The sequence below is a fragment of the Tenrec ecaudatus genome, chromosome 16 (genome assembly GCF_050624435.1).
Source record: "Tenrec ecaudatus isolate mTenEca1 chromosome 16, mTenEca1.hap1, whole genome shotgun sequence".
Lineage (NCBI taxonomy): Eukaryota > Metazoa > Chordata > Mammalia > Afrosoricida > Tenrecidae > Tenrec > Tenrec ecaudatus.
Genome location: NC_134545.1, coordinates 19177147 through 19190743, shown reverse-complemented (window position 1 = coordinate 19190743; position 13597 = coordinate 19177147). Strand labels below are relative to the sequence as shown.

Here is a 13597-nt window from a genome sequence, read left to right as displayed (position 1 = left end):
GATACTGTTATGAATCATCATGTAAATGTCTGATAGGCAGGTTGTATTTTCATTGTTACAAATTGAACATCATTAAAGTATAGTGATTCATCACAAAAACAGTATGTCATTATATACTGTGAAATTTTATTTCTAATGACAAATAAATGAAATTTTGTCTTGAAGCATGGTGTAGCATGGGTAACAGTCTTCATGCCGGGGACTCATATGTGGGTGTATCTGCATGTGGGCCCACTGCTTGGACACTAGAGGGGGCGGTGTTTGGGTTCCTAAGACCATCGGAAATACATATATGTGTTTTCCGATGGTCTTAGGCGATCCCTGTGAAAGGGTCGTTCAACACCCAAAGAGGTCACGACCCACAGGTTGAGAACCGCTGTACTAGGGGAACAGAAACATTGTTGGCACACCATCCTTCTTCCTGGGGCCAGGATGATGGGAGGGAGGGAAAGGATTTGCCAGAGGAGTAAGGGGGAGAGGGGTCTGCTCAGTCCAACCTCCTCACCCTCGTTTGGCAGAGGGAGGCCCGCTCCACATGACGCCCTCCAGAGAGAAGGGAAACCAAGGGACCCCACCACCACCCACCCCTGTAAAAATGGTCAACAGCACTGAGGGGCCAGCACTGGGGACAGGACCAATGTGCTCTGCGTGGGGAGCAGAGTGGAGGTGGGGTGGGTGGGTGGACAGCAAAGCCCAGCACAGAGGCTCTGAAGACTCACACCATCTGAGGACTCTCTAATCAGTGCTCTCTCCCAAAGACAAGCCAGGGCCTGCATCCATCCTGGAAGGTAGAGCGTACAGAGGCCTCCGGGGAGCGTGGAAGGGACAGCACACAGGAATTTGGCACTCGGTACTCTTTAAGTGTTGCTCATTTATTTCTGCCTCCTCACCATGAGGTCACAGGAACAGGGGAGGGCACTTCTGGAGACCCTGCATCCAAGCTTCCCGGTCTACAGGTGGGACACGAGCCAGGAGACCACAGGCCGCGGGAGGAAGGGAGGTCAGCTGGAAACCTGTGGGGTTGGAGGACTTGCTCCTCCAGAGGGCAGGGAGAAGATCCTGGGCACCCCTATTGATTAAGAGGCGGATCCGTTTCTGGGCTGGGGCTAAGGGGTAGGGACTCAGGAAGAGGGCATAAAGCTGACCAGCCTCCCCCTACCAACACCACCCCCTTCCCAGGGAACTCCTATCTGGGAAAGGGGCCCTGTGACCTGACCAGGGCCAAAGGGACAACCGCTTTCCTGTCTAGGATTGGGGTGCGCTGCTCTGAGCACCAGCTCCGGGTCTCAGAACACTGTGGAGTCCGGAAGGGGTGGGTGTCTTCTCAGGGTTCCTTCTAGGCGGGCAGACAGAATCTGTCCTCCCTGAGCCAGGCCCCCAAGGGGTGCAGCTGGGCCCAAGATGGGGTCCCTGGGGCATCAGCTGCCCTCCTTGGAGGGCTTCTTGGCTGCAGGCAGGAGCCTAGAGGATGCAGATGCTCGCTTCTGGTGTCGCCACTTGGCCCTGCGGTTCTTGAACCAGACCTGCAGAAGGGAAAGGGCGTAGGGGCTGGGGATGGGATGCGCAAGCCCAGAGCTTCCTGGGGTGGGAGCCAGCGCCCATTATCCACCAGCGCCTGGATGGGCGCCGTGCCCACTCCCCCAATCTCTGGGTTTTGAAGGTCCTTCTGAGCTTCTCAAGTTCTGGACTCGAGGCGAGTGCCTCTGGGCGCGCCCGCAAAATAACCAACAAGGACAGCTTCCCACCTCCCCCACCGCCCCTCTGCCCCCAAATCTCCATCCAATTCACAATCAAACCTGGGTCAAAGGAAAAGCAGTTTTGTTTTGTTTTGGGCAGATTAGCCTCCCCTCCAGTTCTGGCCACACCCTCGAAGCGCATGCACCTTGCACTTCTATCTCCCCTGGGCACCCCTACCTGCCCCCCAGCCCCAGCCCCTGCGCCCGTCTTTCAGGCAGGAAGCACTCAGCCCGCCAGGCCCCCTGGAGACGTCCCGGTCCCGCCAGGCAGGCACCCACCTCCACGCGCTCCTCGCGCAGGCGGATGCGGCCGGCCAGGCGCTCCCGCGTGCCCACGTCGGGGTACTGGTTCTGCACGAAGAGCGCCTCCAACGCCTGCAGCTGTTCCTCGCTGAAGATGGTGCGGTGGCGCCGCGTGCGCCTCGGCAGCCCCGGCCCGGGCCGAGGCGCGGGGCCTCCGGACGGCGCGGCCAAAGGCAAGGACGCCGCGGGCCCCAGCCTCAGCGGCCACGCCAGCCGCGCGCCTGCGGGCAGGGGCGCATGAGCCGCGGCGCCCGGCCCGGCCTCGCCGCACCTCCCCCGACCCGGCCCCGGCCCCTGCCCCTGCCCGGGCCCGCGGTGCCCACTCACCCAGGCCGATGGCGGCGGCGGCGGGCTCCGCGGGCCCGCAACAGCAGCAGCAGGCGCAGGGCGCGGGCTCGGGAGGCCCGGGTGTGGCGGGCTCCGCGGGGCTCTGGCAGCTCCCGGGCTCGGGCGGGGGGCGGGCGGCCCGGCCCGGGGGGCAGCGCTCGGGCAGGCTGGAGAGGATGTGCTCGATGGAGAAGGGGCAGGGCCGTGCGGGGCCCGGGCGGCTCGCCGCGCCCCCCGCGGCCGCCGCCGCCATGCCCGGCCCGGCCCCCGCCGCCGGCGCGTGGCTATATAGGAGTACGTCGGGGGAGCGCGCGGTAATCCCCGGTCCAGCCCCGAGTCCCCGAGGGCTAATCCGACCGCGCTGGCGAGAAGCCAGCTAATCCCCGGCGGCGGCGGGGGCCCTGTTCCGCCCCGGGGGAAGGAGGGGTGGCGGGCGCGGGGCTGCAGGGGGGTCTGGCTGGGCGCGGGGTGGCGGAGGGTGCTCCGGCGGATGTCTGTCTCTGCTCTGGGGCTGCCCCACCGCGTAGGGGCTGCCGGCTGCAAAGATCCCCCCTCGATCCCCCAACTCAGCCTTCTCCGCAGCCGGGCCTAGCCCCTCGCCCACTCCGGGGCCCGCAGAAACTCACCCAGCCACACCACCTTCGGCCCTGCATCCGCTGACAGGGCGCAATGCCGTGCGGGAACGCTGAAACCCATTCGGACGGCGACGGGACAGAAGCGTGGGAAAATGTGGCTGTTTGTCCTCCAAGCCACAAGCCTACACCCCCTGTGGCCAACCCACTCCTACTGCCTGCTATCCAGGGAATTCTGACTCACAGGGACCCTGCAGAAGAGAGCAGAATAGCCCCTGGGGGCGGGGGTGAGATGTAACTCTTTAGAGAAGTAGAACATCTTTCTCCCTCAGGGATGGTGGTTTGGGACTGCGGACAGGACCTTGCGGTTAGCAATGATTAGCCGCCCACGGCATAGTTCCATCCCGCCACCCATCCTATCCTCTGCAAATATGAAAACATTCCCCTCCCCTACCCCCAGGAGCCCTGATGGTGCTGTGAGTTAGGCTTTGGACTGCTTACTGGAAGGTCAGCGGTTCAAACCCACTGCCCACTGGGAGGGAGGAAGACGAGGCTGTCTGCTTTATCCAGTAGAGATTTACAGCTTCAGAGAGGCTAAGGGGTGGTCCCACTCTGCCCTCTCTGCAGGATTGCTCTGACTGACTTGGTGTTAACTCTATGGCTATGGGTTAGGCTTTCAAACCCCTTTGCCGCCTCTACTCCAGCATCAGGGAGGACGCTGCTGACTGTTAGTGACAGAACCAGGGGGGTCAACCCCTGTCACAAGAGGGTTCCATGATGAATGATGGGACCATGTGAATCTGGGAGCTGACCTCCTTCCCCTGTGAATGGCCCTACCGCTCTCAGTCTGCCTCAGGGTTGCAGAATGGCTGCAGTGGACCCAACTATTCCATCCCTCCCACGTTGCCTATGGATACCTGTGGAAACCTCTCCCAGCAGTGGGCTGGGACATGGATGGGACCCACTACCAACTCATGTCCAAGTTCTGCTAGGAAAAGGGCATTGCAGGACTGCCACTCCCAATGTCGCTTCCTCTCAGGCCTTCATTTCTCCCCATCCTTGATCTGCTCTCCAGCCTCAGAGCTTCACACGCCATCTCTGTGACAGTCCCCTCCCAAGGGATACGCTCATCCTGTCCTCTCCCTCTCTGCCAAGCTTGGTTCCAGAAGCCAGCTCCATTTCCCCATGTAGGTGACTGATAAACATTTCCTGGTCACCATGCCAAGGATGAAGGAGCCCTGGTGGGGTAGTGGTTTTGTGTTGAGCTGAGATCTGCCTGGTCGGCAGTTCGAAACTGCTATCAGCTCTGCAGGAGAAAGACCAGGCTTTCTATTCCCATCAACAGCGACTGTCTCAGAGTCAGCTATGAGTCAGCAGGTGAGAGAACAGGTCAAGAATAAACTTGAGATCAGCTCCTCACAATTTATTCCTTCCCTGCTACTCTCCCACCCTGGTAAAGGAATGCCCAACCTACATGTCTACCTCAGTCAAGGCATCATCTCTGCACCTGTCCACCTCTGCAGGTGTCTCACCTCTTCATCACCCCACCTAGGCAACTAGCCTGTGGTGGTGGTGGTGGTTCTCAAACAGGGCAAGAAATTCTGTGACACTCTTCCCTTTGAGAGGTGGAGCCTACAACCTTAATGACTCGCTTCTACCAAAGAGAATATATGACGCTAGCATACAGCGGGGTGATATAGATTCCCCCCCTCCTGGGATGCTTGCCCCAAGAATGCTATGAGGAGGCACAAGCAGTCAGAAGGAGTGGGTATGCACAGCTGTTCCAACCACCAGCGCGAGCTGCAGGACCAGCCAACAGCCAGCATCCATCGAGCGCCCATAAGTGAGTAAGGATGACTTTGAGATTCCGCCATCCTTGCCACTGACTGCAGCCACCTAAGACCAAAATGAGGGCTGGACCCAGTCAACCTCCCCAACCCCGGGGGGTTACGGTGATAGATGTTGGCGATGTTTCTACAGCACTAGAGGAGGTTTGGCAGGCCTCTATTCATAACTAGAGCAGGGTTGGCTTCTAGAAGTAGGGCACTGCCAGAACAAAACCCAAAACCCTGTGCTGTTAGCTTTCGGACCAAGCAGTGTGTGGAGCTAGAAAGACTTTGTGGAGCCTAACATGAAGAACTCAGAGGTCTCCCCCCACTATCATGGTTCCAATTCTATCTTGCAAATCTGGCTAGACCAGAGGATGTACATTGGTACAGATAGCAACTGGAAACACAGGGAATCCAAGACAGATGACTCCTCCAGGACCAGTGATGAGAGTGGCGATGACTGGAGGGTGGAGGGAATGTAGGGTAGAAAGGGGGAACTGATTACAGGAATCTACATATAGCCTCCTCCCTGGGGGAGGGACAGCAGATTAGAGGGTGGGGGGAGATGTCAGACAGTGTAATATATGACAAATAATAATAATATATGAATGATGAAGGGTTCATGAGGTAGGGGGAGGGGAAGCGAGTAGCAGATATTAAGGGCTCAAGTAGAAGGCAAATGTTTTGAGAATGATGATGGCAACAAATGAAATATGTTCTTGACACAATGGATGTATGTATGGATTGTGATAAGAATTGTATGAGCCCCCAGTAAAATGATTTAAAAAAAAAGAACTCAGAGGGAAGAAAGGACAATGTTGGAAGCTCGAGAAAAGGAGATCCTTGTTCGGTAGCGGCAGAAAGTTCAGCACCACTGTCACCTGTAGTGGAGTGGGAAGTGGAAAGCGTATTAACGCGTGAGATGAGCTAGCGGAGGGGATTTTTAGGGAGAATTCTGGCTGCCTACACGAAAAATGAGCGGGGAGAACCATACTAAAGAATGAGCCGTTAAGCATACCAGCCTGTGTGATCACAAGGTGTCAAAGGGATCAGGTATAAGGCATCATCAAAAAAAGAAATTTTACCATAGTGAATGAAGGGGGAAGTGCAGAGTGGAGACCCAAAGCCCATTTGTCGGCCACTGGAGATCCCCTCACAGAGGGGTCTAGAGGAGGAGATGAGTCAGTCAGGGTGCGATGTAGCACCGATGAAGAATACAGCTTTCCTCCAGTTCCTAAATGCTTCCTCCCCCCACTACCATGATCCGAATTCTACCTTGCAGGTCTGGATAGAGCAGAGGTTGTACACTGGTGCAGATAGGAGCTGGAGGCACAGGGAATCCAGGGCGGATGACACCTTCAGGACCAGGGGTGTGAGGGGTAATGCTGGGAGGGTAGAGGGTGAGTGGGTTGGAAAGAGGGAACCGATTACAAGGATCTACATGTGACCTCCTCCCTGGGGGACAGACAACAGAAAAGGGGTGAAGGGAGACGCCAGATAGGGCAACATATGACAAAATAACAATTTATAAATTATCAAGGGCTCATGAGGGAGGGGGGAGAAGGGAGGGGAAAAAAGAGGACCTGATGCAAAGGGCTTAAGTGGAGAGCAAATGCTTTGAGACTGATGAGGGCAAAGAATGTACAGATGTGCTTTATGCAATTGATGTATGTATATGTATGGATTGTGATAAGAGTTGCATGAGCCCCTAATAAAATGTTTTTAAAAATCAGCCGTTGAAAGATGCCAGCTTGCACATACACATGCCATATAGCCCTAGAGATGGAAATTCATGTTCACACAAAAAGCCGTGCAGGATATTTACAGCGGTGCTATCCATAAGTGCCAAAGCTTGAAAAAAAACCATGTTCACCCGCCGATGAATGGATAGGCAAACAGTGATACATCATTCCATGACATATTGTCATGATGGTGAGGATGGTACCATCGAGGGGCCAAGTGGTGAGGGGACAGCACACGTGGATTTCAGTGACGCGCAGTTGAATGTCCTGAGGATTTTGTCTCGCTTGAGTCCACAATCAATGCTCCTGGAAGCAGCAGCCCAGGAGGTCCAAAGAGGAGTGGCCTTAGGTAAATCTGCACAGGACCACTTTAGAGTACTGAAAAGCAAAGAGGATACTCTGAGGACTCAGGTGGGCCTGGCCCAATGCCTGGGATTTTCAATGGCCTCCCATGCATGTGAAAGTTGCACATTGACTAAGGAAGACTGAAGAAAATCTATGCGTTTGAATTGTGGTGCAGCAAAGAATATTAGGACTACGGACTGCTAAAAGGACAGACCAATCTGTCTTGGAGGAAGTACAACCAGAGTGCTCCTTTGAGGCCAGGATGGTGAGACTTCATCTTTCATTCTTCTGACATATGCTGTCAGGAGGGACCAGGCCGTGGAGAAGGGCATCATGCTTGGTAAAGTAGAGGGGCAGTGAGAAACAGGATGGATGGACACAGTGGCTCCCACAATGGACATAAGCACAGGAACCATTGTGAGGACAGCGCAGGGCCGGGCAGGGGTTCGTTCTGTTGTGCAGTGGGGCATAGGGTCGCTAGGTGATGGAACCAGCTGGATGGTACTGAACCACAGCTAAGGGAAAGAAGGCAGGCTCTTTCCAAGCTAGTGGGAAAAGGTTCCTACACTGGAAAAACAAAGGCCAAGCCATGGGTGTTGGGATAGTGTTGGAACTACTCTGACTCCTGACTGTGGTATGTGTCTCTATGTATTAAAACTCACAGAACTGGGGACATGGGAGAGGGGAAGATGGGGGGAAAGGAAGTGGTGTTGACAAACCCAGGGACAAGGGAACAACAAGTGATCCAAATCGGTGGTGAGGAGGGTGTAGGAGGCCTGGTAGGGTGTGTTCAAGGGTAATTAACCGAGAGGAATTACTCAAACCCAAATGAAGACTGAGCATGATAGTGGGACAAGAGGAAAGTCAAAGGAAATAGAGGAAAGAGTTAGGAGGCAAAGGGCATTTATAGAGGTCTAAATAAAGGCATGTACATAGGTAAATATATTTATGAGGATGGGGAAATAGATTTATGTGCATTTATTTATAGGTTTAGTATTAAGGTAGCAGATGGCCATTGGGACTCCACTCAAGTACTCCCTCAATGCAAGAATACTTTGTTCTATTAAACTGGCATTCCTTGATGCTCACCTTCCCGACAGGATTGACAAAGCAGGTGCATAAGCAAATGCGGTGAAGAAAACTGATGGTGCCCGGCTATCAAAAGATATAGCATCTGGGGTCTTAAAGACTTGAAGGTAAACAAGCGGCATCTAGCTCCACAGCAACAGAACCCACATGGAAGAAGCACATCAACCTATGTAATCACGAGGTGTCGAAGGGATGAGGTTTTAGGCATCAAAGAACAAAAAATAATATCATTGTGAATGAGGGGGAGTGCAGATTGGGGACCCAAAGCCCATCTGTAGGCAACTGGACATCCCCTTACAGAAGGGTCTCAGGGAGGAGACAAGCCAGTCAGGGTGCAGTGTAGCAACGATGAAACACGACTTTCCTTTAGTTCCTAAATGCTTTCTTCACCCCTCCACCCACCCACTATCATAATCCCAATTCTACCTTACAAATCTGACTAGACCAGAGGATGTACACTGGTGCAGCTAGGAACTGGAAACAGGGAATCCAGGACCAGTGGTGAGAGGGGCGATACCAAGAGGTTGGAGGGAGGGTGGGGTAGAAAGGGGGAACCGATTACAGGGAACTACATGTAACTTCCTCCCTGGGGGACAGACAACAGACAAGTAGGTGAAGGGAGACAATGGACAGTGTAAACTATGACAAAATAATAATTTATAAATTCTAAAGGGTTCATGAGGGAGGAAGGAGCTGGGTTAGGGGGGGGGTGATGAAGAGCTGATGCCAGGGGCTTATGTGGAGAGCAAATGTTTTGAGGATGATAGTACCGTCAACACCACCAGCACACCCACTTCCGTTACAACAAAATAGTGGTTTAGTAATTGCTTCTGTCCTTACTTACGTTCCCTTGTTTGTTCACAAGTCAACAAATGGAGCATCAATGGAGAGACTCAGAGGGTCTCCTGTATGGTGCTCAGCCATATCATCTGGTGTTCTGGTGTTAGCAGTATGTTGTGGTGAGACCATTCTACTTTGTTTGTTTCATACTGTTAGCAAACAAAGACCTAGCTGACCTTGCCTGGAACCCAGATTGGGAGACAGTGTGTAGAGTGGTCAAACATGGATGAGGCCTCTGGGGGTTCAACTGTGTGGGTCACACAGGTGTGCACACGTAACTAGGTTTAACCGTGACTTACCCAGGAGATTCTGTGCTTTACATGTGTCTATTACCAGCTGGGATCATTGAAAAAAAAAAAGCTTGGACACAGAGTTATCAAGCAGAAAACAAACAAACAAACAAACAAAAAACTCACAGAACTGTACACCCCAAATAGTCCCTTATGGGGTTGTCCTTGATGGCCATTGCTAAATTCTGATTTTTGATGGCCCCACCTGTTCCAGAGTAGAACTGCTTCATGGGATTTTCGTGGCTTAGTCTCCACCCCTTCACCCCCCACCCCACCCTGCTGTAGTTTTCATGGAAGCAGATCATTAGATCTTTTCTTCTGTGGCTGCTGAGCAGGTCCAAATCGACAACCTTTTTTTTTTTTAATTAAAAAAATTGTTTAACTCACAACCTTTAAGTTAGTAGTTCATGGAAACTGTTGGATCATCCAGAGATTTTTTCCCCCAAAAAATGAAACAAAACTCAGTACCATCCAGGCAAGGCCGACTCACAGCAGCCTTGTAGGGTAGGGTAAAACTACCCCGATAAGTTTCCGAGTCTTTCCAGGAGTAGAAGGCCCGTCTTTCTCCTACAGTGTGGCTGATGGTTTTGAACTGTGAACCTTGCAATTGGCAGCCCAATGTGTATCCACGATGCCACCAGGACTCCTTTACTATGTTCATTGAAACACGAAAAGCCAGTGCTTGCTGAGTCACCCCTACCCACCCACCTTACTCTTCCTCCCTGGAATTGGTCTGAGACAGGAATTCTTCCTCTGGTCTTCTTGAGGGAGGCTCTGGGGGTTGTGGGGTGTGCTGAGGAAGGAGGTAGAGTCACTGGAGTTTGGGATGCCCCGGGGTGAGGGCGGGTCAGGCTGGGGTCAAACCTCCCCCACTGGGGTAACTCCTTTGGGTTGACAAATGGGTCAGCAGACACCAGAGCACTGCAGCCCACCACTGACTGGTCGGTCCACCCGCTTCTCATCCTGTGGTCCTGTGGTGGCTGGCACAATCCTGGAAGCTCTGCCATCAGCATTTCCCAGTGGGAAGCCACGATGGACAGGTTTCGGCGGAGCTTCCAGACAGAGACAGACTTGGAAGAAGGAGCTCCTGATCCATTTCTGAGGCCGTTAAAAAACTGGCCAGTGGGAATCTTAGGGATAGCGGTGGAGCATGGCCTGATATCGCACCAGAAGCTGAACTCCTCCAGGTGGAAGGGACTCAAAATACGACTGGGCATGGGAAAGAGCTGCGTCCGCAGGGTAGAGCGGACCTTAGTGACGTGGCCGGAGCAGAGCTTTCGGGAACCTTCGTTGGCTGAGGGGACACACTCAAAAGGAGAAGAAATCACTGCAAACCTGCATCGAGGTAGAATATGGATCTAGGCAAATTGGAAGTCAACAAAAATGCCCTGGGCTGCCTAAAGCTCGATATCCTAGATCTTTGTGAGCTGACGGGGACCGGGCTTGGTCATCTTGGATCACACAGTCTCACGGTTTACTCGGCCGAGAAGGAGACATCTTCAAAAGAAGAATCTTTCAAGATCTGTGCTGAAGGGCAGCGCGGTCAGTGATCGGATAATCCACTGCCGACAAGAAAGACCAGTTAACACAGTGTAACAAAGGTACACGCCTACTCCTAATGCCAAGGAAGAAACAGATGATCTTGCCAACTTCGACAGTCTGAAATCGCTCAAATAAACTCTCAAGAGGCGTTGATGATCATTAGTGGTGATTGGAATGTGCAAGATGGACACAAAGAAGGATTGGGAGATGGAAAACAAAATGGCCTTGGTGTCAGAAGCGACCCGGAGATTGCATGATAGAATTTGACAAGACCAACAATTGACTCCTTGCAAATACATAGTTTCAATCGCATACCGTATACACTCGTGTATAAGCCGAGTTTTTCAGCACAGCACATTATTAAGGAAATTTTGGTGGTAAAATTAGGGGCCTCGGCTGATATTCGGGGCGGCTTATACTCGATTATATACGGCAAGTAGCTACTAGATGAGGCCAAATCTGAAAGTATTGCTACCAGAATTCCAGCTCATGTGTGCATGAGTTTATTTCAAATAAAAGTTGTCCACACCCATCTCTTTGATCCTATATGGCTGCAGACAAATTCTCTCAGTAAAACACTGTCTTAGTCTCAGTAGCGGGCCTTCAAAAAGAGGTGCGTGTGTCCAGTTAAAAGTGGCCTTTGAGGGGATCTAAGACGTCTGGTGGGAGGTAGAGTGTTACGAGTTGGGCGGCAATCTGCAAGGTCCAAGTTTAAAGCCATCAGGCGCCCTTCGGGACAAAGACTGGCGTCTGTACTCCTGTGAACAGTTACAGTCTCAGAGACCCCTGGGGGGCGGCAGTTCCACCCTATCCCATAGGGCCGCCATGAGGCAGCATTCACTTGGTGACAGTGATTTTGGTTTGGTTTGCTTTGGCTGGGTCAGTTACAGTCAAGGCATAAAGGTCCGTTCAGAAGGTTCTGGCAACTGCTGTTAGAGATTCCAAAGAGACATTCTTTTTAAAAAAATCATTTTATTGGGGGCTCGTACAACTCTTATCCCATCCATCCATCCATCCATCTATCTATCTATTATGTCAAGCACATTTGTTGCCGTCATCATTCTCAAAACATTTACTTTCTCCTTGAGCCCTTGGTATCAGCTCCTCATTTTCTCCCTCCCTCCCCCACCCTCCTTCCTGAACCCTTGATAATTTATAAATTATCATTATTTTGTCATGTCTTACACTATCCAATGTCTCCCTTCACCCACTCTTCTGTTGACCGTCCCCCAGGGAGGAGGTCCCCTTCCCCTCCTGATATCACTACTCTCATTATTGGTCCTGAGGGGTTTATCTGTCCTGGATTCCCTGTGTTTCCAGATCTTATCTGTAACAGTGTACATGATCTGGTCTAGCTGGATTTGTAAGGTAGAATTGGGATCATGATAGTGGTGGGGGGGCAGAGGGAGGAAGCGTTAAAGAACTAGAGGGGAGTTATATGTTTCGTCGGTGCTATACTGCACCCTGACTGGCTCACCTCTTCCTTGTGACCCTTCTGTAAGGGATGTCCAATTGTCTACAGATGGGCTTTGGGTCTCCATTCTGCACTCCCCCTCATTCACATTGATATGATTTGTTGTTCTGGGTCTGATACCTGATCCCATAGATACCTTGGGATCACACCGGCTGGTGTGCTTCTTCCATGTGGACTTTGTTGCTTCTCAGCTAGATGGCCACTTGTTTGTCTTCAAGCCTTTAAGACCTCAGATGCTATTTCTGGTCACCCTGGAAGCAGGACAGGATCAGGGTGGGGGTAGGGCATGCTAAGTGAGAAAGGGTCTCCCCTGAGGAAGTTCTACAGCAGAAAGCCAGAATCATGAAACTGGGTCACCTCGAGGCAAGGTGGCCCTGGCTTTATGTACCCCTTGTCGGTCAATCCCTAGGTCTAAGGGAGCCCCTGGTGGCACTGTAGGGTAGGCATTGGATTGCTAACTGCAAGGTTGACCATTCAAACCCCCCAGGTGCTCCTTGCAAGAGAGATGAGGCAGCCTGTCCCGGTGAAGATCGACAGTGTCAGAAATCCTCTCTCTGGTTGCCTTGGGTCAGAATTGACTCAGTGGCAGGGGATTGTTTCAGGTCAGTCTCCAGCAGCCATCACTCACAGAGGCGAGGGATGGGAGCATCAATCAAGAAAGGGCATCTGGGCAGCGATGTTCAGCAACTTCCGCACACCACATACTGGTTAACTGGGCCCTATGGGAGTGGTCCACCTCTCTGCCTACATTTGCCTGATAAACGTACTTGTATCCAATCAAGGCCAAGGCCCAACCCACGTGCTTGTGTACCTGGAGAGAGCTCCCCTATCCACATGCCTATCCAAGCCTTAAAGTACCTCTTCACCCTAAGTAGCATCAAATCCATCTCCAATTCCATTTGGAGTTGCCCGTGCCTGTCCTGTGGCTGCTAATGTCTGTCCTTCTTCTGGGCCATGGCAGTGGCTGTCTAACTGCCCCAGCCTCGTTCCCCCATGGGAGCCAGGACCATCCTCCGAGGTTCTGTCAGTCAGGTGCCTGTCAGTCAGGTGCTCTCTGGCTTTGAACATTCCACACACACATCCATGTCCATTCCTCTGCAGAACAAGAACAAAGGCAGTTCCATGGCCTCCATGCCCCAGACACCCTGGGGCCTATCCCTCATCTGCCTCATCCCCCCCCCTTCCCCACCCTCAGGGCTGGCCTTGGGCACTCCTGGAATGTGCTCAGTCCTGCCTCTGGCCTGGACCTCATCCTTCTGACCGTGAGCTGCCTGGCCCTCTGCTCCAGAGAGTGGCCCCTCTCCATCTCCAGCTTCAATCTTGCCTCTGCCCAGAGGGGCTTCCCAGGCTACCCCTTCATCCTCTGCCAGAGCCTCCTCCCCCTGCACACACCTCCCTAGGGGGTCCCTGGCCCTCACAGCCATCCTGATTTCTGGGACTTTCAGAAGCTGCTCAGTGCCAGGAGAAAGGGGCAGAGTCTCTAGGGATCAGAGGGTCAGACAGGATCA

The 13597-nt window shown here is 52.9% G+C and overlaps 1 protein-coding gene across 1 annotated transcript; it reads right to left on the bottom strand.

Moving 5' to 3' along the window:
- Positions 1 to 1418: 1418 nt before the first annotated feature.
- On the bottom strand, positions 1419 to 2619 carry GSC2 (goosecoid homeobox 2). Its single transcript, XM_075534662.1, has 3 exons — positions 2367 to 2619; positions 2016 to 2260; positions 1419 to 1523 (listed from the first exon to the last, which is right to left on the bottom strand). Exons 1-3 carry the CDS (start codon positions 2617 to 2619, stop codon positions 1419 to 1421), a joined length of 603 nt encoding a protein of 200 aa, XP_075390777.1.
- Between the last annotated feature and the right edge of the window lie 10978 nt (positions 2620 to 13597).

Bases quoted from the DNA above. Each gene is read 5' to 3' on its own strand.
- GSC2 (XM_075534662.1), bottom strand. From the start codon at position 2,619: ATGGCGGCGGCGGCCGCGGGGGGCGCGGCGAGCCGCCCGGGCCCCGCA. The intron at 2,261-2,366 runs GTGAGTGGGCAC...CCCTGCCCGCAG, and splicing joins CGCCGCCGCCATCGGCCTGG to GCGCGCGGCTGGCGTGGCCG. The intron at 1,524-2,015 runs GTGGGTGCCTGC...TCCCTTCTGCAG, and splicing joins TGCGCGAGGAGCGCGTGGAG to GTCTGGTTCAAGAACCGCAG.